The sequence below is a fragment of the Lutra lutra genome, chromosome 12 (genome assembly GCF_902655055.1).
Source record: "Lutra lutra chromosome 12, mLutLut1.2, whole genome shotgun sequence".
In the NCBI taxonomy this organism is placed as follows: Eukaryota; Metazoa; Chordata; class Mammalia; order Carnivora; family Mustelidae; genus Lutra; species Lutra lutra.
Window position 1 is genome coordinate 80,002,214 of NC_062289.1, and position 25,886 is coordinate 80,028,099.

Below are 25,886 nucleotides of genomic sequence, written 5' to 3' on the forward strand. Positions count from 1 at the left end.
TGTGGACATTGCTGCTATAAACATTCCGGTGCACCTGCCCCTTCGGATCGCTATGTTTGTATCTTTGGGGTAAATACCCAGTAATGCGATTGCTAGGGCGAAGGGTAGCTCTGTTTTCAACAGCCACGCTCAAAAGCCATATGGAGGTTCCTCAAAAAGCTCCTCCAAGATATTCTTGAAGAAGGAATAAATATGGGAGAAATGGAGCGTATATTCTGTAGAACAAATATATCAGCAATACAGGAAGTCAGAGACGTATCAGGAGGGGAGGAATGATGATGCAAACTGTAGGTAGATCTGAAACATGCGTGCTCCCAGAGCCCCACGGTGCAGCTCCCCGACTGGTGTCCGCCCAGTCCGTGTGGCTCCTCGATGCAGGACCCGTCAAGTCTTCATTCCCTGAGGACCTGGTCGGACGCTGCTGGAGCATTTGGTCGGGTCTTGTTACGTGAGTGTTTAGTTCCTCTGAGGATTGTCAGCAGACAAGAGAAGAAGCATTCCTTCCGAAACCTGCTGCCTGATTTACTGTAGATTCTGGCCACAGGTCCATGCAAACAAGAACGCCTAGGCGTGATCCTTTTTTAAGAAAGTAGCACAACACTTGTCCCAGACTTTATCAGGGGGCGTTCGCTCCTGACATGCAAGAACTTTATAACCACCCAAGTCCATCCTGGAAGCTGGGCCTTCAAGCCCATCGCCCCCTTCCAGGCTGGGCAGTTCCCTAACCTGGTCCATCTCGGGTCATACCAGACCACTTTCCGCGTTTCCCTCCGGGGCTTCTCTGACGTCCTGGGAGCCCTGCCTAAGGGTGGCAGTGACACCCCTGGGGAGAATGCGTGCTTCCAGCCTGAAGTCGGACAATTCTGGAAGGCCAAGGCCCTGGAGATGCTGGCTCCCTGGGTCCCTGCTGCAGGCTGGATGGCACCGCCTCCTGTGGGCTCTTCCTCCTTCCCCTCCCCCATCTGCCACTCCCACTCCTTGCAGATAAATTAACGCCACCTAGAGCCGGTCTCAGGGTCTGTTTTTGGGAACATTCAGACTAAATGCAATATCCAGTTTGCAAGCTGAGGTTGATAATTGTTTAGAAATACTAAGTCTGCCTCTCAGTGAGAGCTGGAAGGAGCCCCTTTGAACCACCTTCCTGGACATCTTTATTAATTAGACGCTTTTGCTTATAAGCAAAAGAAATTGATTCTGGTGAAGTTTGGGGGTTTTATTAACTACTTGACATATGTGGAGGTGCGCATGTTTAATGTGTGTAACTCAGTGAGTTTGGGGGTAAGTTCACACCCCTGTGGAACTAGCAGGGTTCTGGAGGCCGCAGACGTAGGCGTCACCTTTCGAAATGTCCCTTATTATAATTACTGCATGCGCGTGTGTTGAGAACACTTAACACGAGAACCTCTGGCTGAGAGAACGTGGGCTCTCCCAGAGAGCAGACGGCGCAGAGAGAAGGCAGGAAATGCAGCTAACAGGGAAACGATGGGTTTCCAGGCGCTGCTGACCGGGAATGAGAGCCGAGCTCCCATGGCTCCTGCCTGCTCCCCTAAAATGGAATTCCTGTCCCGGGGGGAGAGGCTGACTCTGTGGCCTCAGGGGTGCCTGCCAACTCCCGGCCCAGGGAGAGGGTGGCTGTGTCTGTCCGTCCCAAGGAGAAGGGAAACTTTCCCTGAAGGATAATGATGTGTTTTTCTGGAGAAGGTGTTGGGGAGGCAAAAACAGAAGCTTTGATCCCAGGGACTCAGAATAAACAATGTTGTCAGGAATTCTGCCTCAGTAGTTCCCTGAAGTCCTGCCTGGGGGGTGGGGAGGGTGCTGGGAGCTTGTCCCCTTACTCATGTCCTCCATAGCGGCCCCTGTAGGAAAGGTTTCCTTGTGTGGATCTAAGTCAAACAAGTTACCAATTAACTCTACTTCCCCTCCCTCGGAATGCTCATCTTCCTGTTTCCTCTCTCAGGGAGTCAGGGGTGTGAAACTCTGGGCGTGGAGGCAGGGGACAGGGCCGTGGGCTGCTGTGTCCCGGGGACTCTCACCAATGCCTAATCTGCACCAGCTTCCTACACTGTGGGGAAGAACAGCCACCCCTCCCCCCGCCCCCTCCTGAGGGATGCTCAAAGCCTACTTGGGGCGCTCTTGTCAGGGGGAAGCAGCCGCAGCGCGAACACCGTATTCATTTTTATTCCCTCCAACCTTCCTCATCTGGTTCAACACACGCGGCTCCATGATCTCCCAAGGGGCCATGATGACGGTGAAGGCAAAAAAGTGGTTTTCTCCCCACTCCATAGGGACAAGAAGCTATTTGATTTGCTGATTTCAGCCCAAGACCCGAGAAACACAGGGGCGTCTTTCAGGCACCGTGTATCAGACAGGACTGCGGTTATCTGAGAGCAAGATCTTATAGTCTTTCCCCTGCCACGCATTTGGAGGGAGAGTCCAGGATCGGTGTTAGGATGCCTCTGGCTGGCGTCCAGATCCCTTCCCTTGGGCTTGGCTGCTCACTGGTTCCCAGGGACACCGTTAGAAAGTACCAGAAATATGGGGGCTGAAAAGAGCAGACGTCTGTTCCCTCGACTTCTGGAGGTCGCCGTCCAACCTCAGAGTGTCGGCAGGACCACGCCCCTTCTGAAGGCTCCTGGGGAGAATCCTTGCCGATCTCTCCCAGCTTCGGTGGCTGTTGGCATCCTCGATGTTCCTTGGCTTACCGAAGCATGACCCTGACCCCTACCCGCGCCTTCCCAGAGCCGCCTCCCGGGGGGCTCTGTCTGTGTCTTCTCGTCTCACAAAGACACCTGTCATTAGAGGAGGGCCACGCTCATCCAGGACGACCTCCTGTGAACTTAACTCGTCATAGCTGCGAAGACCCTCTTCCTGAACGAGGTCGTATCCTGAGGTTCTGAGTGGATGTGGATGGTGGGGGGACACTGTCCACTCTGAGGAAGCTGCCATTCACACCTGTGTTTATCAGACACTCAGAGAGGACAGAAGAGGCACCGGTCATTGTCACCAACTCCCCAACAGTGGTGACTCCCCGAGACCCCGGGCAGACACAGGAGGCGGAGGCGGGCACTGCGTTATCCTCATTCCATCACTGAAGCTAATGAGGCACCAAGGGTCAGAGGAGCCATCCGAGGTCACCCGCTGGGCAGTGTCAGAGGCTGGAGTCCCACCCAGCTCTCCAACAACAGCTTCCCTGCCCTTGACCCTAACATGACGCGGGGCCATGTGTCTTTTAGCCTCACGGTCTCACCAGGGGGGTTCAAGATAGAGCCCCAAAGCCAGGATCATCTGTGCTTGGCAGCGGGAGAAAAGGGAAAACACAAAAGAACCTTCAGAATCTGCTTTTTTTCACAAACTTTTTTGGAAGCCTCACCCAGTGACTTCCATTTATATCTCCTGAACCAGAACTATGTCACAAATGAAGGGCAGCCCCCCAAAATGCAATAATTTTAGCTGGACATCCTGCAGCTCAGACAAATCAGGGTTTCGCTAGGAGGGCAGAAAGGCAGGTGCACGTAGGGTGGGCGACAGACCATCTCTAACACACAGCTTGGCCTCGGGGTGCGGTTCAGAAGGCTCCAGGGCCGTGTTTTTCTGTCTCTGTCACCTTCCTCTCCTCCATTTTCAGATGAATTTGGAAGGAAGGGTGATCGTGAATCCGTGACTGGGTTCACGAGGCGGGAAATCGGGGTGCTGGGAGGCAGGAGGAAATGAAACCAACAAGCCAGCTCTCTAGTTCTACTTCTGACCCGCCAGCCCTCCCGACGAGACAGCAGCCCTCAGTATTATTCCTCAGTCCTCCGCCCCACGCACGTCCCTTACATCCCAGCACGGCATGGGGCCCCAGACCGCCGTCTGCCAGGAGCATCCTTGGAAACCGGGGGAGGCTCTTTTGCCCACACACGCAGCAGGCTGGACGTGCTGGGGACGCTGGCCCCGGGAGCAGCTCTCAGGAGGCTCCGTATAAATCGCCCAGCTCCCTCGCCCCTCCGCTGAACTATTTTTAGGTGTGTATTTTAGGTAATTTCCCTGCAAGGGAATGTGTGGTAATATGTCTACACATATGGAAGTATATAACACGCATGGTGTATTTTGCAACGCAGCGTGGTTCCCGCAGGACCGGCTCCAGCGGCCCACCGTGGTAGCTGGCAGAGGCGTGCACGCCTTCCTGGCTGTCTCTTCCCCACTCCCCTATGGACACTTCCTGAATCGCCCCCCACAACTGCACCATCCTGACCTCGAATCCCTTCCTCGAATCTGTGCTAGAGCAGATCCAAGAGGGGAGCTGTCATTTCTCCCACAAAATCAGGCCACTCCATGTTTCCTTACAGTAGATGGTGCGTCGAAGCCCAAGATAAGGATCTGTGGTCTGTCTTACGAGGTCGCCTCAAAGCACCATCACCATCTCTTCCCTTTGTGCCTCCTCCTGGCCTCTGGACGGCCTGACGTTCTCTGCAGCTCTGAGATACCCAGGGGGTCCTCGGGGCTCCCAGTGAGCCCTGCAATGGAGCTTCCACTACACCTTCCAGCCTTGCTCTTCTCACTCTGAGGGGCTGGGGTAAGAGCGACCCATGGCGACAAGGCAGTGAACTTGCTGGGGACTTCTGGGGTCAGATCAGCAACTTAGCTGTGTGTCGTGTCTCAACCTGAACCAAGGCCATGCTGGGCACTCCCACCCCCTCTTGCCTGGAGACACGCCCTTCACCTTCCGGGGAGAGCAGAGCTACGCCAGAGAGAAGGCTCCTTCCTGGCTCGCAGACCTGGGAATGCACAGAGAAGGCAGGGAAGGCCTGACAGCCCCGGCGCTGATCCCATGGGATCCTGCAGGCAGAGTGAGGCATCCAGCCAGAGGCGTCCCCCACCTCTGGGCCTGCACCCGCTCACCAGTGAGTCCCGGGGTTGGTCCTGACCGTGCCAATTTGAATGCCCTTTGGGGTTTGCTGTCCGCTGCTGCTGCTTCCACCAGACATAAGCGAAATCATTTTCCTCTTCCCTGAAGCAGGTGTCCAGAGTCATACGGCTGAGATCCCGCTCCGTGCTCTCCTTTGAAATGAGCCAGTTTGGGCCAGACAGTCAAGGAGCGATTCCCCACTTGTTCCCAAAGCCTGAATGGTTCTCCTGGATCTCCACCGTTTCGGTAGGAACAGAGACGCGGGTCTGGATCTCCTCCGTTTCAGTAGGAACAGGGACGCAGGTTTTCCACCCCCAGAGGTGGCGGGAAGTAGCGTCACATTCTGACTTCATCCCTTCATCCTTTCATTCTGCTTGTGCCCAGAATAAAATCACATCAGGCTGGGAACTGACCAACGAGTGGGTAGAAAACAACAAGTGCATAATCAATGGGCATTTAGAAGCTTTTGCGTAGTGAGACGGTGGAAGGCATGGTCTTTGAAATTCGGGAACATTCCAAACTGCGGTCTTTCTTTCAGAGTTAAATAACCAAAGGAAAAAAAAACCATATATATAGTTTCACATTCAAATCTACACCAAATGAGCTAATTATAAGATGAACGAGTCCTATAAAGGAAAAGTAAGACCTTATGTAAGAAATACAAAGTTAACTTAAGGAAAACAGTTATGCAATGTTAGGATTATACATTTCTATCCCTTCCTCTGACATGCTCCTAAATGAGAATTTGCGACTTCACATGAAAATCAAATTATCAAGACCCCATGCAAGCCTGGCCCTAAGAGAGATGTGTCTCCTAGCAGCCATTCAGGCGTCTCACTGCTGCTCCCCTGAGGAGAGGCTGGACAAGGTTGGACCTACAGAAGAAGCCCTGCGTTTGTGCCAACAAACACCGCTAGCCCACAGCTCACAGCACTGACCAGGAGCTCCATGGGCAAGAATTCGGGAGGCTAGATGCACGGAGGCTGTGGGTTGTATGGGGACTTTGATCTCGTGTGATTGGGGGAGACAGTCCCTGCAGATGGGAATGAGACCCATTTCTGGTTCTTGGGGCTCAGTTTTCTCTATCTAAGAAATGGGTTCCTGTGATCTCCCAGGGCCCTGCAGGAGGACCTGAAGAAGGGAGAGATGTGCTGGGGACAGGGGCAGAGCAAGGGCCGCTGCTCAGTGTCTGGGACGTGCAGCCTGAGGTCCTGGGTCCATGCACAGGACTAAGGGCTGGAGACCAGGGAGGCAGGGCATGGATTCCAATCCTCCCGGCCAAGTCCTTGTCCACACATCCTGCAGATAATGTACTATTTGCGGCAGCTAGCACTGTGCCAGGCGCTGGGGAGCAGAAGGCAGACCAGTCCGCCAGAGCTTCTGGCCTGGAAGAGAGGTCTCTGACTGACTAATTCTAAGTAAGACAGTAATGGTGTGAGATGCCCCAGAGGAGAGGCTGTGCCCGTGTGTCCTGGGCTCTGAGGGGCTCTAAATTGAATAACGAAAGCAAGCAGGGATGTCCCGTGGGACACTGTGAGCCGAGCAGCAGAGGACGCATTGGGCAGGCAAATGCATGTCTGCGTGGGCGTGTGTGTCTGTTGTACACACATGTCATGTCGGGGGGCCGAGCATGTCATTGGAGCCGTAGTCAAGTTCCAGACATACACAGAGGCCAGGACCCAATAAGAGCCCCGAGGAGGGACAGGAAGGGAAAGATGGCCAGTGCAACAGAGTCCCAAGAGCGAGGGTCTCCGTCTCCGTGTGCATGCTACACGCGGGGAAGGCCATGGGTGGGGCTGATCTCCGCTGCTTTTAGGGCCCCTTGCTCCCCTGGTCAATGGTTCATGGCTTAAGGTGGCATCATTTTGTCTCAATTCAGACATCCTGGCATAGCTGACACCTGGGCTCAGCGGCTGGACTTCTTGGGTTCAAGTCCCACCCTCACTGTTGCCAGGCTGTGTGACCTCGGGCAAGTGACACAACCTCTCTGTGCCATCTGCCAAATGGAGGGAATGCTAAGATCTGGTCTGGGACCAAACATGTCCACTCTTGTAAAGCAGTTAAAAGAGCTTCTGGCTGACAGGGAGGCTGGTCAAACACAACACCTGTGATAAATTTGCTCCCGCCCTTCCTCTGGGGTCCCCTTCCCCAACCTGTTCTCCCTCGGTGACTCCGGGCCGTGCGGGCGCCCGGGTCCTTCGTGGGGAGGCAGGAGGTCGTCGCAGGGAGAAGGTATGTGATGGCAGGGTGTGTTTGGTCTTCCAGGAGGCTGAGATCCTGAACACAGCCATCCTCACGGGGAAGACGGTGGCCGTTCCGGTGAAAGTGGTGTCGGTGGAGGAGGACGGCACGGTGACTGACCTGCTAACATCTGTGGAGTGCCGGTCATCCGACGAAGACGTGATCAAGGCAAGTGGACGCCTCCCTGCCCCACCCCCCAACCCCTGCCGGAGTCCGAGGTGGTGACCGCCGGGGGTCCTGCGGCCCCTCCCAGCCCATTCCGGTGGTGTCTGGAGGCTCAGCAAGGTGTGCAAAGCCCCTGACCTTTTCTGTTTGCCAAGTGCTCAGGGCCTAGTCCCAGTCCCTGGGGAGGCCATGGAGGGCTGCAGGGACTGGGAAGGGGGCCAGACCCAGCCTGGTGGGTGTGTAGCCGTGCTCTGGGATGATTGCACAGCAGGGAGCGTGTGTGCCGAGTCAGTGGGGGAGTGGGGCGAGCGTGCACCTAGTCTCCCCAGCTGTGACTGACAGCGCCAGCCAAGGCAGGAAGAGAAGATGACGGTCCCCACTCCCGGCCACCCTGGGACGGCTCTGCAGCTGGGGAGGGGGCATGGAGGGTGGCCCTTCCTTCACATTCCCTGGACCCCTTCTTTCCTACCCTCTTCTCTCTCTTTACAATTGAACACACAGCGGAGGCGAAGCCAAAGTGTGCTCGGAGATGTTTTGGCCGGGGCGCTCGGCCGGCCGCTGCACTCGGTGGGGGACGGGCTTGTCACGCTGCCACTGCCCACTCCCGGCTCAGAGCCGCAGTGGCGAATGCTGCCTGGCACCCTCCTCTGAGTCTGCCTCCCAGCAAACGCCTGGGGGCAGCAGGCGGGAGACAGGAAGTGCATGTGACCCCTTCTCTCTGGGTCCCCGCAGCGGTCTGAGCTCGGTGACCCCCTTGTGCTGGGCGGGACCTGCTAAGCCCCTCTGCTCGCTGGGAACTCCAGGGAGCGTGTCCGTCGGCAGGGAGCAGTGGACAGATGCCAGCGGCGTCCCCACCAGATGTTGGGTCCTGTTCACGGTAGTAGAACCATAGTCAGGCACCGTCCCTGCCCTGTGATTGGCTGGGGACAAGGCAGGGATGGGAAGGAAGGACAGCGTTGTGACACACTGCTCACCCCGTTCCAAAATCCCCTCAGCGGGTACCGGACAGGCCGGGCCTCCCAGGGCCACACACCAATTCTTGGCTTGCCCTCGATTTCCCTCTCTCCCCACTTCCAGTCCTCCAGCACATCCTGTTGGCAGCGGCTTCCAAACATACCCCGCACCCGACCCTCCTCCATGGCGTCCTGCCAGCCCCCAGGCCGCGGTCCCATCTCTCTCCCAGGTGCATGCAGCGTCCTCCTTGCGGGCCCCCCGGTAGCCTCCTCTCGCCTGGAGTCTGCTCTCACTGCGGCAGCCAGTGGGACCCAAGGGTCAGTCTGACCACGTCACTCCTCGGTTCGCAAACATCCCCCACTTCCCTCCTGTCTCAGAGCAGACAAAGTGACTGTGGGGACATGGAGTCCGCCCACCTGCCACCTGCCTGAACTCTGACCTCACCCTTGTTGTGTTCCCACTCATTCTCTCTGTTCCAGCCACACCAGGGGACTGGCCTTTCCTCGGACGGGTCAGACCCCCTGTGTTCAGCCCTGTGCTCCGAACTCCTGTCCCTGCAGGGCCGTGTCCCTCGCTTCCCCTTCTCCCCAGCCTGTCCCGGGCAGTGTTGATCAAATGATCCCGCATCCCCCCAGCACCGTCCTCCCCGGCCCCGCTCGTGTTTTTCCATTATATTTATTCATCGAAGGTATATGTGTGCGATGCAGATCTCTCTAGTTTCACATTTATGTTTTTACTTTACTTTGTCTGACGGTCTCACGGGGTTGTAGGCTCTGGGCGGGCAGCGCTGTCTTCGCCGCCGTCCCCTGTCACGAACAACCCCGGGCAGAGAGGACGCACCAAACAAATGTGTGTCGAACGCGCGAGTGAGTGACGCGGTGATCGACAAGACGGGAACGCACGTGGTTGAGCCACGGAGGCGTTCGTGCGGACAGACTCACGCCAGGACGCCGAGGCTGGGTCTGCTCACGGCCGGCCGGATGACACACAACGTGGAAACACTGCAGGCCGAGGGCACGCGGGGACAAGGGCGGGGAGACGCACTCTCGGAGCAGCAGAAGCTGTGAATTCCTGTGAAGGACGTTGGGCGTGTTCTCAGCAGCCTCCGCCCGCCCTCCTCCTGATGACAGTGACGTTTGCTCCAGGACGTTCCTTAATGTCTTTGCTCTCAATCCCGGCAACGTAAATGGTGCCGTGTCCACCCCAACTTCCGGTGGCCGGGTGACCCGGCGTGGCCACAAAGCGCCATGTCCCTCTAGAGGCCGTCGTCGGCTCCGGGAGAGACCTGGTCCCAATCCCAGCCACAGAGGCACCCTCTGAAGAGTCGGGCATAAGTCTTAGGAAAGAGGGGTCCCCTCCTTTTGATGTCGTTGCTAACCCTCCCTGACAGGACCTCCTGCAGTAAGTAGGTCGGGCCGTCTCCAGAAAGGCACCGACAGAGAAGCTGGAGCCACTCTCCGGGGGAGCCACGTCCTTGCAACAGCACCCGAGAGCTGGATCCCGCCACACCACGCCAGACTGTCCCTGGAGGATGCTGAAAACGGCTACTTTCCTGCAGAGCAGTCTGAGTTAGGCTCGTGGTACCGGTCAGCAAAGAAGCCCGCACTTGTGTCCATGCCCCGGGACTCGTGAAATCGCCCGCAGAGACACGGGGCCTCAAGGACGCGCACCTGCAGCCCCAGGGACGGAGGCACAGCCCACAGGTCGGACCCCGCGGCCCACGCGGCCATCTCTGCGCAGCTCCGGGAGCACAGGTGCGGGGACGCTCCCTAGTGTTTATGATTCTTCAGTGTCATTTGGGGACCCTTGGGGCAGAAAGCCCAGGGGTGCTTGGAGAAGACCCACACCCCTGTGCGGGCTCCCGGAATCCGCTGAGCGGCACTGTCTGCTGTAAAGCTTCAGTCTTTCCCCTTCTATTTGCTCTTCCCTCCCACCCAGAGGCGGGATGAACCCGAGCGTTCTCCCCCATCCATATCGAAACCTCCTCGCAGGAAATCCGCTGGAAAAGTCATTCGCACCGAATTGTAAATTTCGGGAAGGCATGTGACCTTCTGCTTCCCGAGGATGCCGGGTTTCAAAAGGCAGCAGATCCCTAATGGATGCGTTGCAGGTGTCAGCAGTACATCCGTTGTGATGCTTCGGGGTTGGAAATAACAGGAAATCCCACCAACGCTGACTTCAGTTTAAAAAAAATACCAAAAAATGTTGTTGGCTGATGTAATTGAAAAGTCCTGATTTGGGGGTTGTTCATGGGGATTTTATTCAGAACCTCAAAAGACATCACGAGAAATCCTTACTCTGCCCCTCCTCCCCTCCCTCTCTCTCTGTCTCTTTTTCTCTCTTTTATTTCTCTCTGTCTCTCTGTCCATCTCTGTCTCTGTATCTCTGTCTCTCTGTGTCCTGTCTCTCTAGATCTCTCTGTCTCTGTCTCTCTGTCTACATCTATCTCTCTGCCTCTCTCTGTTTTTGTCCGTATCTCTCTGTCTTTCTATATCTATCTCTCTGGGTTTCTGTCTCACTCTGTCTCTGGCTTTATGTGTATTTCTGTCTCTGTCTCTCTGTCTCTATCGGTCTTTGTTTCTCTCTATCTCTCTGTCTGTCTCTATCGGTCTTTGTTTCTCTCTATCTCTCTGTCTATCTCTGTCTCTCTATCTCCCTCCGTCTCTGTCTCTATCTCCATCTCTCTCCTCTCTCTCCCCTTCTCTCTCTCTCTCTCTGTCTCCATATCTCTCTATCTCTGTCTCTTTCTGTCTCTGTCTCTCTCCTTCTCTCTCTCCCCCATCTCTGTCTATCTCCATCTCTCTCTATCTCTCTCTCCCCCCGTCTCTCTCCCTCCGTCTCTCTCTGTCTTTCTCCGTGTCTCTCTCTCTCCATCTCTGTCCCCATCTCTCTCTCTCTGTCTCTCTCTCTCCATCACTCTCCATCTCCTGTCTCTCAGCCCCCACCTGCAGACAGAGCCCCTTCCTTCTGTGTGGCCTCTGCCACAGGGAGGCCTTTGGAGAGGCCACCCCGTGGGAGGAGAGGGTCCATGGGACTCAGCCGGAACCTTGCCGGAAGGAGAGCAGACCTTCCAGTCCCAGGACTGGCTCCACTGGGAACCCACCCAGGGGGCCCACTGACCCCAAGCCCAGCGCCGCAGCCCCAGCCCCCTGACCCCTGATGTTCCAAAGCCTCCTCACCCCAGCCCATGACCTGCAGAGGCGAGGCAGGGAGGGGAGGCCCGGACAGCTCTGTGTGTGGTCAGCAGGAAGGGGAGCGGGCTTTGGAGACACTGGGGGTTAGGGGAGTCATAAGAACCCCCAGAGTGGCACCGTGGGCGGCTGCTGTGTCCCGAGGCACGGAGAGTGGACGGAGCACCCGGAGGACTGTGAGACGCTGGCTGAGTTCTCGGGGCCGCTCGGGTCCCAGGCTCTCACCAACCCCGGATATCGTCCCAGATAGACGGGTGCCTCCCCCAGGCCACAGCAGCGCCCCCGACCAAGCGGACCCGGGGAGCCTGCCTCCCTCCGTGCAGTGTTCCCCCAGCGCAGGGTCCTCCCCTGCGTCTCCAGCAGACACAGCCCAGCTGGGAACTGGGCACAGCCCAACCTGACACCTTCTCCCAAGGCTGGTCCCCGCAGAAGAGAGCCGACCCCTGCAAGGGGAGAGAGCCATTTCTGGGACCGGGCTGCATCGACGAGCCGGAGGCAGGGAGAGGGGCAGGCAGGGCCCCTCCGCCTGGCCCTCGGCCTCCTTGCCGCAGCACCGGGTATGTAGCTGCCAGTCAGCGGCTCCGGATGGGGTCATGGGCCTGCATGGAGGGAGCCCTGGGTGGCACATGGTGCTGGCCCTGCAGGACACTGCTGGGCTCTGTCACCCGGCAGCGCACGGGGCCGCAGCCGGGGAGGGGCTGTTGGTACTGTGGTCACCCCCAGGCAATGGTCCTGCTCCTCGGGCAGCTTCGCTGTTTCTCCCCAGGAGTTTAGCCAAATGGCTTCGTAAATCCCCTTGAAGGAACGGGCATCAGAAGGGATTAAGGCTCCTCACCTTCCCTTGTAGGAGCAGCCTGTAGTGCCCCTCGGGGAGCGTGGGGGGGTGCACCTGCGTTGGTGAACTGATCCCTCTCAGGCTCCGGGGCCCAGCGGGGGCTTGGAACGGGGAGACCTCCCAGCGCACCCCTTCTTCAATCCACCTTGTCGGCAAGGAACCCCCCACATTGGGACGTTTGCTTCTGCTGAGTGGGATGGGCCCCTCCATGGAGACCGGGGACGCGTCCGAAGGTGGGGCAGGGGAGAAAGGAAGGAAGATAACCTGGAGGGTGGCGGTTGTCCTCCGCTGCTGTCTCTTCCATCCTCTACGCGGATGCCCAGGAGCCGTGTTCCTTGCCTGCAGCTGACTTCCTAAGGCCAGAACTGACTATCGCTTGACTGAGAGTCGATGTTCTGGTTTATAGGAAGCAACACTTCTCTTCCCCGTACGCTGGCCCGACTCCCGGATTCCAACCGTCCTGCTTTGCATCAGACTGTCAGTGTTTAAAACATCCTGCGTCTTTTCGGCCTTACTGGGGGCCCTGGACCCCGGCTGTGGGTTACGGGTCGGGAGCTGTGTTACCCATAATGATAGAAACAGTGTCTGTGTGTGCGGCTCCTCACGCCACGCTGGCGTCCACGCCTTCCCGCCTCCCAGCCATCCCATGCACTCAGGCTCATGTCGGTTTTTCCACACGAGGACATTGAGACAACGAGAGGGTTTTCTTTTAATTGTGGCCAAATACAGAACATAAAATGCGCCATCCTAACCATCGCTAGGCACACAGTGTGCGGTGTTAGGAGCATCCCCGTGCTTGTCCATCATCTTGAGGACTCCTCATCCTGCAGAACCGAAGCTCTGTCCCCACGGGACACCAGCTCCTGTGGCCCTTCCCCTCAGCCCCTGCGGGCTTCCCTTGTATGGTCTGTCTCCGTGAATCGACCCCCTCTGGGGCCTCCGGGGCTGTCCTTCAAGGGCTGGCTCCTCGCGCTCCGCGTGCTGTCGTCCCATTTCCTCCGGGATGTGGCCGGTGTCAGTCTCTCATTCCTTGTTTGGGCCGAATAACGCCGCCGCGTGGGGGGCCCACACCTGATCCCGCCTCCCCTCCATCAGGGGCCGCTTGGGCCGCTTCCGTCTTTCGGCGACTTCGCGTCCTGCTGTTCTGCACACACAGAGTTCTGACACCTCTGCAGAAACCAAGACGCGTGGTCCCCGGGCCCAAGTCCTGTTCCATTTTTGCCTCCATCCCTCCTCCTCCAGGACTGGCTTTGGTGCGATGCCTGCCGTGGGGACGCGTCGGGAACGAGCATTCGTGCGTTGTTACCCACAGCACATGGCTGAGTTGAGCGGCACCGAGGGAGGCGGGTCGGCCTCGGAGCCAGATGTGTTCACCGTCCGTCTCCTGCAGAGGAACTCACCTGTCTCTGCTCTGGGACTCTCCACAGGCCTTTCCTCCGCGGGTGATGGCTTACGGGTTGCTCAGAGACTCTGAGCTCCCGGCCAGAAATAGCTCCTCCGTGGATGGTTGCAGTCCTTCCCGTGAAATTTCATGCTGTGGGATCGAGCCTTAACATCTCCCTGCTGTGCCTTGTTAGAGCAAATGCCCTCCTCGGAGAGAGGGATGCGTCAGTTCCCGGACATCTCCGTCCGAGTGCACTTGCTCTGTCACTTTCCCCTTAGGGAGGCAAAATGCGGATAAGCGGAGAGAGCCTGCCTGCTGGGAAACTGGGGCCAAGTGGGTCAGAAGTGGAAGCCAGCCTTGCCTTCCACCTTGGCTGAGTCCAGAGAAATGTACGTCGTGGCACCAGCCCCGTGGCCGACGTCCTCAGTGGAATTCAGCACATGTCTCTTGCATTCAGACATTGGCACAGCTGTCCCACGCAACACTGCCAATCATGGGCAGAAGAGACAAAACCTGAAGCGTCTGCCTTCGGCTCAGGTCATGATCCTGGGGTTCTGGGATCGAGCACCCACATTGCAGGGGGGCTCCTCCCTTTCCCCCACCCCTCCCTCTGCTTGTGTGCTCTCACTCTCTCAGATAAATAAATAAAATCTTGGGAAAAAAGGACAAAACTTCTTTGTCACCCCTACCTGACCCCCGTACCTGCATAGGATTTACATAAAGGATCCTGGAGTACGAAGACCGCGGGTCACAAACCCAGCGGAATATGAGATCCAGGCGCCAACAAGTGCAGGAAGCAACGGGGGGCCATAGGGTCTGCGGCACAGGCCCCATTGGAACGTGCAGCCACTACGGCATCCTACCTGACCGTCCCCACATGCACAGAGAGCACAGGGCCCTCGAGGGCATGGGCTCTGGTGCCAGGCTGGCTGGACTGAATCCTGGCTCTGAGACCTAGAGAGGAGAACCGGGGCTAGGTACTGGGTCTCTCTGTTCCTCAGTTTCTTTGGTTGTGACGTGGGTGCTGTGACATCCCCACGGCTGATTTGGTTCTGAAAGCGAATCTCCGTCGTTCCGGTCACTTGTGGATCTGTCTTATAGGGGGGGACTCTGCCTGTAGCCACATCGTTAACCTCAAGGAGGTCCCCACAGCTTCTGTCCAGGTTGTGTTTGGAGCTGCCCGAGGGGGGCTGAGCTCGGGAGGTAAAGTGAACCTTCCAGAAGCCTCCTCATGGGTCGCTGCTCTCGACTTTGTCCCGCACCCCAGACTCTTCCCCACCGGCCGGGAGAGCGTTCCTGGCACACACGCCAAGTCACTTCCCAAGATCCGCCCCCGCCCCACCCCCCAGAGTAAAGGCTGAATGCCTTCCCGCTGTGACCACCACGGCCCCCACCCTCCGTCCTGCCCCCCCAATCCCGACCTCACCTCCTCATCTTCCCCCCGCCCCCTGCTGTCCTCCTGGGCTCAGATGCCCCCCTCCCCTCCCTCCACCCCCTCCTCTGCCTTATTTTTCTTCATGGAACGTGCCCCCATGGTCTTACTGCATTTCTCCTCATTCCTTTGTTCCCTGTACGCCTCTCCAAGGACACGGGCTTGCTGGTCTGATCGTGGCTGGTCTCCCAGCACCCAGGGAGCACCTGGTGTCTCGAGGGCTCTCTGCCGGTAGCTTTGCAGAGCAAAGGGACTAAGGAAGTGGCTCAGGGAATGTGGGTGAAGAGCGTCATCTCTCTGGGTCGTCATAGGGAGAATTCTGTTATCCGAGAGAAACTTCTGTTCAGTAGGAAAAACAACCAGTGAACAACCCAGAGCCCCGTTCTCCTATTTGGGTGAGGAGATGGCCGTGTACTTACAGTACTGTGGGATTTCCCTGGACCTTCATCCAAAAAAGCAAAAGCATCCCTGGGGCGATGGGAGGAATTCCCTGAAGGCCCCAGGAGGGATGATGGACACTGAGTTGATGGATGGTACCTAGAACTGTGTGAAAACGGCTCTGTCGGTCCAGTTCAGAGTATGGTGTGTTGAGAACACTCTGTAGAGAGAACGTTCTGGATGGGAAGGTCAGAAACACAGAGGAGGTGCGCAGGAAAGGGACCCAGCCTGATGGCTACTCCATCCTTTCCATTTCCTACATGAATGAAAAAATATGACAGTTAATTGGGATTCTCTGGAACTTATATGGGAACCGGAAGCCTTGGAGCGAGTGTCTGTTTGGCAGACGCAGAGAAGCAATTAGACCCAGTGGGAGGACAGAGCCCTGGCCCTTACTTCCAAGGCTGTAAAGATTAAAACCAAACAAGTCAGACGTTGGAAGTCAAAGGATTCGTTCGTGGCCAAAAGGCTTTCAGTTTAAAAGACTTTCAAGAGTCATTTTCACTGTGGGTGAATTTGGCCTTTCTGTAGGTAGGATGTGACCGTCCTGGGCTCAGCCGGTCCTTACCCTACGTTATCTATGCGTGAACACCCCCGATGGACTGGGAGAAATTCTGCCCCAGGGACATGTCTGAAGCATTTCTGTACGCCGGGACTAAACCTAAGGCCAGGCATGTGGTAGTTATTTGTGGAGTGAGTGAATGAATGAATGGCAAAATCAACCTAGATTTGTGTTAAACGTTGAGAGGGCACTGGTGAACACCCCTGTCTCCCCTCCATGGTACCTCCATGGTCAGTGGACTTTGCTAACACACATAACATGTGTTTGACGGGCTACTTTAGCAAAGTGGGGTTTGCAGGTGCCGGTTGATGAAGGCTCAGGTGCCTCAGCTGGGCATACCTGGAGAGGCAACAGCTGGGCTCCTCAGAGGCACACCTAGGACCCAGACCCTGCCTGGGAACTGCAGGTTACCGGATGGGCGCCCCCTGCAGCTCAAATTGCAGGCATAGTACCTTCTGGGATTCTAACATTCCTGTATGGGGGAGCCTCGCGAATTCCCCTCCATTTCTGTGACGGAAGTTCTTTATCGGACTTGTAGGTCTGTGACTACAAACACACTGTTATTAATGAAGAAGGAAAGCATGTTGACAACAGGTGCGTTAAGGCATGAGATAGAGGCCATAACTCATTTTAAACCCTCTAACTCAGCCCTCGGGCAGTTCAACACCATGTATCGTAGACAGAATGCGTGTAATTGGCACAAAGCCGTTGTGTTAGAATGGTAGTGTTTTGCCTGATGACATAGGAGTCCATCCTCCATTGGTGCTAAAATAGCAGGTGTCGGCTGGACCATCACATTTTGCATGGATCTGAGCTTACCCCACACCTGCTATCCTACAAACTGCAGCCTACAGCAGAAACTCTCATGAGTGAAGGGGGTGTTGGATAATTAGGACCAACCCTGTAGCAGCCCCTTGCTTTCTACTTCTATAGAGGTCAGTTAATTGGGGGGAAAGGTGGCAAAAAGGTACATGTAGAACCTAAAATTAGAGATTATACCTCTCCAAAGGGGATTTTTTAGTGATTTTTAATTTTTTAATTGACATATAATGTATTATTAGCCCCAGGGGTACAGGTCTGTGAATTGCTAGGTTTACACACTTCACAGCACTCACTATAGCACGTACCTTCCCCAATGTCCATAACCCCATCACCCTCTCCCTACCCCCCTCCCCTGGCCACCCTCAGTTTGTTTTCTGAGATTAAGAGTCTCTTATGGTTTGTCTCCCTCCCAATCCCATCTTGTTTCATTTATTCTTTCCTACCCCTCAAGCTCCCCATGTTGCCTCTCAGCTTCCTCATATCGGGGAGATCATATGATAGTTGTCTTTCTCTGATTGACTTATGTCATTCCGCATAGTACCCTGTAGTTCCATCCACGTCGTCGCAAATGGCAAGATTTCATTTCTTTGATGGCTGCATAGTATTCCATTTTATATACCACATCTTCTTTATCCATTCATCTGTTGATGGACATCTAGGTTCTTTCCATAGTTTGGCTATTGAGGACATCGCTGCTATAAACATTCGGGTGCACGTGCCCCTTCGGATCACTACATCTGTATCTTTAGGGTAAATACCCAGTAGTACAATTGCTGGGTCATAGGGCAGCTCTATTTTCAACTTTCTGAGGAACCTCCATGCTGTTTTCCAGAGTGGCTGCACCAGCTTGCATTCCCATCAACTCTGTAGAAGGGTTCCCCTTTCTCCGTAATCCTCACCAGCATCTGTCATTCCCCGACTTGTTAATTTTAGCCATTCTGACTGGTGTGAGCTGGGATCTCATTGTGGTTTTGATTTGTATTTCCCTGATGCCGAGTGATGTGGAGCACTTTTTAATGTGTCTGTTGGCCATCTCGACGTCTTCTTTGCAGAAATGTCTGTTCATCTCTTCTGCCCATTTCTTGACTGGATTATTTGTTCTTTGGGTGTTGAGTTTGATAAGTTCTTTATAAATTTTGGATACTAGCCCTTTATCTGATATGTCGTTTGCAAAGATCTTCTCCCATTCTCTCAGTTGTCTTTTGGTTTTGTTGACTGTTTCTTTTGCTGTGCAAAAGCTTTTAATCTTGATGAAGTCCCAATAGTTCATTTTTGCCCTTGCTTCCCTTGCCTTTGGTGAAGTTTCTAGGAAGAAGTTGCTATGGCTGAGGTCGAAGAGGTTGCTGCCTGTGTTCTCCTCAAGGATTTGAATGGATTCCTGTCTTACATTGAGGTCTTTCATCCATTTTGAGTCTATTTTTGTGTGTGGTGTCAGGAAATGATCCAGTTTCATTCTTCTGCATGTGGCTGTCCAATTTTCCCAACACCATTTGTTGAAGAGGCTGTCTTTTTTCCATTGGACATCCTTTCCTGCATTGTCGAAGATGAGTTGACCATAGAGTTGAGGGTCCATTTCTGGGCTCTCTATTCTGTTCCATTGATCTATGTGTCTGTTTTTGTGCCAGTACCATGCTGTCTTGATGATGACAGCTTTGTAATAGAGCTTGAAGTCCGGAATTGTGATGCCACCAACTTTGGCTTTCTTTTTCAATATTCTTTTGGCTATTCGAGGTCTTTTCTGGTTCCATATAAATTTTAGGATTATTAGTTCCATTGTTTGAAAAAAATTGATGGAATTTTGATAAGGATTGCATTAAATGTGTAGATTGCTTTCGGTAGCATAGACATTTTCACAATATTTATTCTTCCAATCCATGAGCATGGAACGTTTTCCCATTTCTTTGTGTCTTCCTCAGTTTCCTTCATGAGTACTCTATATAGTTACCTGGGTACAGATTCTTTGCCTCTTTGGTTAGGTTTATTCCTAGGTATCTTATGGTTTTGGGTGCAATTGTAAATGGGATTGACTCCTTAATTTCTCTTTCTCCTTTTTTTTTTTTTCCACATCAGATGGGTAATGTGCCAAGGTCGTAACAAGGTTTGAGGGTACCACATTGTCACACAGGAGCGTGAACACCCAGTCATCATGCTTATGAACTACAAAAGGATCCCAAAATGGATTTTTTTAATTATTTTTTTTCAGGGTCTTACCCGAGTTCCTGTCTCACGGGAGCTTGATGTAGAGTCTTGACTTTAATCTTAGGGTGAGTTACAGAAATTTTCGCTGTCTTTCCCCTGCGGGAAAGGTCTTTGATCCAAGAAGAGAGAGAAGGAGACCACTGGGCGGGCTAGTGCGTGTTTGTGACCAAAAGGAAAACCAAGCTCAGAACCTTTCCCAGTAGAGCGGGTGAGCCGGCTTTCATGCTGGAGATGGTAGGCTTAGTCCATGCGAGATGCAGCCAGGTCCCGAACCCCAGCTCCGAACCCTCAAACCTCTGAGCAGCGTTGCTCGGGACACGTGGACCAGGTGGAGGCCCAGAGATCTATTCTGGGGAAGCCTCTCTGGCCGGCATAGACCTGGGTCATGTGCAGCAGCACAACCCAGGGGAGGCCCAGGTTGGGGTCACAGTCAGCCACCTCTCTATGTGGAGATGGTCTTTAAAAAAAAAACAGATGAAGACTTTAGAGGCCCAAAGTTCAGAAGATATCATGGAGGCTCCCATATAGAATTTAAAATTGAAGGGCGCCTGGGTGGTGCAGTGGGTTAAGGCTCTGCCATCAGCTCAGGTCATGATCTCATGGGATCAAGCCCCGCATCAGGCTGTCTGCTCAGCAGGGAGCCTGCTTCCCCCTCTCTCTGTGCCTGCCTCTCTGCCTACTTGTGATCTCTTTTTCTGTGTCAAATAAATAAATAAAATCTTTAAAAAAGAAAGAATTTAAAATTAAAACCATACTAGGGTGTTCGTAACCAGTCCAATGAAGAGTCTTAAGTATAAACATAAATTACTCAACAAATATTTCCTGAATTTCTGATGCACACAGGACACTGTTCTAGTTCTGTAGACTGAGCTCATGAACAAATTAAAGTTCATGACAAGGAAGATAGGAAATCCTATTAAATAATTACAGGAGATACATATGTAACATCCTTTATCCTATTTTGTCGTAAATATAACTTCATAAATTTTTTCTTTATAGAGGAGGAAAATAGATATTTTCATACATATTCATATATTTCTATATACCTATGTATATAGCTTCAAATCTAGATAGATTATATCCTATTTCTGGGGCACCTGAGGGGCTCAGTCAGTTAAGCGACTGCCTTCAGCACAGGTCATGATCCTGGAGTCCCAGGTTCGAGTGCCACATCAGGCTCCCTGCTCAGCGGGGAGTCTGCTTCTCCCTCTGACCCTCCCCCATCTCAGGCTATCATCTCTCTTTCATTCTCTTTCAAATAAATAAATAAAATTTAAAAAAATATATATATATATCCTATTTCCTATACATACAATTTCATGTATATATAGTTTGACATATACAGATTCCTCCACAGAGGAAGAAAACAGGATATATAGCGAGGGGGGAGGGAGATGACTATATATATCCTATTTATATACTTATATATATCACATATTTAAGTTATCTACATTCTATAGAGAGTTTCCTATGTAGAGGGGGAGAACGGATGTTTTTACTTTTCTATATATCCTACATCTGGTACATATTTTATTATCATGTATGTCATATAACAGTTTCACATGTGTAAATATCCCATTTTCTCATATGTATTCTATCTGTACTCTCTGTCATATGTGTCTCCTATGTCATATACAGCAGCTTCATGTGTGTGTGTGTGTGTACACACATATTTCCTCCCCCGCGCCCTCTCAGCAAGGCGTGTGCGTGCACACATACGTAGACACATTCCTACAAGAATATCGTTGCCTCTCCGAGACAGACAGGGACTTGGAGATGGAGCCAGCAAGTCCCGAGGTAAAGCAGGCAGGAAGGGAGAGTGTTTGTGGTAGGAGCAGCAGTGGGAATGGGCTCTGAGGTGGGAAACACCTGGGGTGTTCTGGAGCCCAAGGAGCCCCAGTGGAGGGCAGAGGATGGGAGGCGTGGTGCGCAGCAGGGGCACACGAGGCAGATCGCGCTGGCGGGAGGCAGGACTGAGCCTTCTCCGGAGTCTGCGCCCTGGTGGGGAGGCTGGGGCAGAGGACGTGCTATCCGGCAGCTGGAGCCTGGGCTGTCTGGACTCCGTTCCAATATGTGCTGGTTTTCCGTTGCCGTTAAAAAAAAAAAAAGTATCGTGCGTGTGTTGACCTAAAACAGTGTTTATTATTGCACAGTTTTATAGGTTAGAAGACCTACGTGCGTCTCAGCGGGCTACGGTCACCGGGTCAGGAGGGCGGCATCCTTTCTGGACAATTCCAGGGGGAAGATCTGTTTCCTTCCCTTTTCTGTCTTCCAAAGATGTAGGTTAACGGGCACAAACTTCCGGTCATAGATGAGAGAGTTCTGGGGACCCGATGTCCAGCACGGTGGCTGGAGCTAAAAAATCCTTATTGCGTACTTGAAAGCCACGAAGAGAGCACATCCTCCGTGTTCTCACCACGAAGAAATCACCCCATCCTGGGAGGTGGTGGAGGTGGGGACCAACCTTGACATCGCCAACGTTGCCCAGTATGCGTGTCTGCCACGTCATCGTGTCGCACGCCTCACAGTTACACAATGTAGTGTCAGTTCTGTGTCAGTAAAGCCGGGGGAGAGAAGTCAGCGGAAAGGATGTTTCGTATTGAAAGCAGAGGTTATCCCCGTGTTCTCAGTGAAAGCAAAATCTATTAAACGAGACAGGATTGTGACAGCTACAATAACAAAACACAAACCCGTTAGATAAAGTCATAAAATATTTATCATACTTGTAAAATTAAAGGAATAAATCAGTGTTTACTCTCCCATCAGATTTGATCTGTCATTGATTTTCACATGGACTTCGTAGCCCCCCAAGACGGAACACGCTGTGGCCCAAACGCGGCGTGGGGCCGGGAGCCTGAGGACGGCACGGCATGTCCCGTGTCACGGAGGCGAAGCTGTGGGAACCAAGGAAACCCACACTGTCCCTCGGGAACAGAATCCTGGGCTTGTAAACTGCACTTGGGTGGGCGATCTCTCCAAGGTGTTTGTTACTTCCTAGGATCCTTACGGAAGTCCCTCTGACAACACTCAGTGCACCCAGGCACATCTCCCCATCGCAGAGCCAGCCGATGAGAACCTCAGTTCCAGCCGCGACCTCGCTTTCCCTTTGCCAAGTGATCTGACATACTCACAGGGCCAGGTGTCAGGGTGCTGACATCCCCAGGGCACCCCCTCCTGCCTACCCCAGGCTGCCTTGCCAGCATCTCCACCAGGGAGACGTGCTGTCCCCGTGTCTAGCTCGTGGCATGGAACACAAACCCTTGCCTCTGGTTTGTGGGTGACAAGACGGAGAGAGACTTCCCACGGCCACGCGTGGCCCCCCTCCATGCTGAGCAACACACGTTTTTCTTGGCCCGTGTGGATGGCGGGGCTGTGGGCCAGCCCCCAGGCCCCATAATCCTCTGTTCTCTGCGCCTTGTGAGGGCCCCATGGTGGCCGTGTCCAGGTTCCGGGCGAGTCCCCCTTGCCCAGAGCATGCTGGTCTCGGGCACCTACATGGTGCCTCAAGGCCACATCCTCTTCGGATGTTCATTCTGAGGCCTGAGCTGGGGGCTGCCTTGCTTACCGCTAGCAGGTGCGGACGCCAAGCCCTCCTTTATTCTCACTTCATCACCTCGGAGCAGCGCTGGGCACTGTGCTGTCCAGGGCCTCCCAGACTTTGCGACTGCCGGTCACTGGCCTCTGGCCTTGCGATGGGGTGATGTTCTGGACACCCCCAGAAACCTGAATGCTTCCTTGGGGCATCCTTCCGGTGGCTTCTGACGGGCTGTGACCTCTCAGGGACTTTGCTTCTCTCTGCCGGGGGCGGCTGTTTAAATAATTCCAGGCAAGAAGTAATGAGTTAGACTCTAAAAGGCATGCTTGGTGGGGAGGTCGTTGGCAAAGGAAAATCAATGCCAGCCGTGATGAGAGTGAATGGACGGGCATCACCCGTGAGAAGGGCCAGGTGGTCCAGCAGCATCCGCGGATAACGCCCGTCTCCCGGCTCAGGCAGACTGGGGGGCAGTGGTTCCATTCGCAGAACAATGAACTTGGAAGGGAGAAGCAGGTTCATGGGGAGCATGAAGATGAAGGAAGTTGGCACAGGTGAGCCATGGGAATCGCGGGATGGGCACAGCCAGTGGGCACTGATGAGTCGTGTATAATTCCATATGTTCCTCCCCTGAGACGTTTTTGTGAGCAGAGGTGTACAGCTGTGTGATCCTAGGCAAACCAGATGTGCAGTCGACCCCATTTAGGGCCAAGCAGGAGCCACTTAACTGAGCAAGGACCAGACTGATACTTGGGTGGAGGTTTCTAAGCATGGAGAGACACTGAGCTGCGAGCACTGACGTGTCTCTGTGGGTGAGGGGCCTCGCAGTGGCAACTCCTTGGATAACAATCTGCAATCTAATTGTTTCCAAAGGAAAGGTCACCCTCAGGGTAAGACTTAGAACGCGGCGGTGATGTCAGAAGGCCCCCAGGGCTGGCTCACTGAGCTGCCCTGTGTTCACATCCTGGAGACTTCCACCGTGTTTCCTAATTCCTAAACGTTGTACAGTGTACGTCTGTCAAGACAGTGACAAGAACAGTTTCTGCATTAGTAGGTTTATACTCTAATGTTTATTCGAGTAGTACATGTTGGACACCATCCACAGTGATTTCCTCCATGTTCTTCCTTGGGACAAGATGGAATTTAAGAAGTAGTTCGCATAAGGAAGAGGCCAGGAAACAGTGTGATAGAGAACGATGTGGGTGGCAGGTGGTCGGAGGGACTAGCGGTGACGGTGGTACGCCAGCACCTTTGAACTAGGACTTGGTTACACGGGGCAGCCGTCCCCTTCATCTGCAAGCACAGTGAGCCTGGCCGCTCTGTCTCCTGCTGGTGGGAGAGACACGTCCCGTCCCAGTGTCGCACGGTGTCTCACCCCTTCTTAGGAGGAGGAGAGCAGCGTCCGTGTGACGGCACAGAGAACATTCCCTGTGCACAGCCGGGTCTGTTACTGTTGTAAAGAATTAAATGGCTCGGGTTTAATCGTTGCCGCTATAACCCCAGCTCATTTTTAAGTCGCATTCAAGGAGCTCTGTTTCAGACTTTCAGTCTGGCCCTCCCAGTTCTCCTCCCCATCACCACCACTGTTTCTCTGACATCCTTGCCCAAATGCGCTCCCCTCCCCCTCCTCGTTTTACCTCCAAGACCGTGCAATGCTTAGCATCCTTCCACCTCGGTGGTTAGAGCAAGGCTCGCCGCTGTAACCGGCAAGACGCCTCCCATACATTCAGCGTTCATTTCTCTTTGTACAACACTCAGACATTGTGCTCCTGTCCCCCTTCCCATGGGGCCTCAGGGACCCAGGCTCCTTCCGTCTTGTGGCTTCTCTGTCTAGCTCTCTTGAGCAGAACGGAGGACAGTCTGGAAAATCATGCACGATGCTCGCGGGCCGCGTTCCATCCGCCGGAGCCCAATCACATGGTCCTTACCTAACTGACAGGAGTAGCTGTGCCCCCAGAAAGTGGAACGAAGGCACACTCTTGGGATGGAGGGCCCTGAAACCCAAGGAGGTACGAGAACCTGTAACAGTTGATTATTTACATTCAATGGACACTCATTGTTCAATATGGAACATGCTGTGAATGTGGGATTTACAGAAAACACTGTGTCAAAAATATACTAAATATGTAGTTTTAATTCCGTGAATTCTGAACATTTGTAAGATGTTAGTGTTATGCAAAATCCATTCTGAAAAAATTGAAGCTGTCGTAGGTGCCTTGAATTTACAGTGGCCCTTAGAATTCAGATAACGGTAGCTATCCTAACTGCCGGGGTCGTTCTGGTCCCAGAACTGTCCTGAGCACTTACAGGCAATAGTTCATCAAATCTTCATGACATCCCCTGACAATGGGGCCCGGGTTTCAGGTGGGGAACCTGATGCCCGCACCCAAGTTTGAACCCGGGCCATCCGGCTCCAGCGTGCACCAGGACCCATCACAAATAAACACAATTCTGATGCCCTGAGAGACAGAAGACGGGAGAGCCAGGAGGTGGGCCCCGGTGCATACAGATGGCTTAGCAGGAGGGACGCATGGTGGGAAGGGGCAGCCCAGGTCCCCTGCTCCGTGGACCCCTTCCCAGTGGATCAAACAGTGGCCTGGGGAGAATACAGGTCAGAGTCCCTGCCCCAGCAGAGGCACAGAAGGAGGCGGAGCTGGTCCCTAGGCAGGGTGGGTCTGGAGGGCTCCCTCAACAGACAGAGCCCAGGGCGGCCAGAGGAGGCCCCCAAGGATCAGGCTGTGTGTCAGACGTGCATCACAGAGCCTTTGGCTCACCTGAATGTTAAATATGCGCTCTCCACAGTTAAGCACGTGCAACCCCTGTGGGGGCCAAGGCTCTCTTGGACTCCCCTCCCTCCCCCAGCCGAAAGGGAGTGCCAGAGGCTCCTGGAGGAAAGGTCTGGCATTTTGCAGATTACAGACCTCTCTGAGCTCTGCTGTCAGTGGGAGTCAGGAGCTCAGCACTGTATTCCGACTCCAACCTTCAACAACTCGGAGGAATTCTTGTTGTGGCAGCTCAATTTAGAGGCTTTCTGTTGTGTTGTCAGAGTAAGATCGCTTCATTAAAACCAGACACATTTCCAGGGCCTCTGGACTGCTTCCGAGCTCTGTGTGCAGTATATTTGAGAAAAAAGTGGTTTGAATTCAGTGATATGGAGACGGATGGATTGATGGACAGGGACAGATGAGGGTGGTGGATGGATGGATGGATGGAAGGATGAGTAGATGAGTGGATGGATGGAGG

General features: G+C 53.9%; 1 protein-coding gene and 1 non-coding gene across 2 annotated transcripts in view; one reads left to right on the forward strand and one right to left on the reverse strand.

Annotated features, from left to right (window-relative positions):
• Positions 1–25,886, forward strand: part of TMEM132D (transmembrane protein 132D) — a 603,276-nt gene that overhangs the window by 508,874 nt on the left and 68,516 nt on the right. The window contains exon 5 of the mRNA XM_047698327.1: positions 7,154–7,297. Coding sequence (XP_047554283.1) covers positions 7,154–7,297 — 144 coding nt within the window. The remainder of the gene's footprint in view (positions 1–7,153; positions 7,298–25,886) is intronic.
• Positions 18,977–19,081, reverse strand: LOC125082789 (small nucleolar RNA U13). The gene has a single exon (XR_007122105.1). It is a non-coding gene; the product is annotated as a small nucleolar RNA U13 (small nucleolar RNA).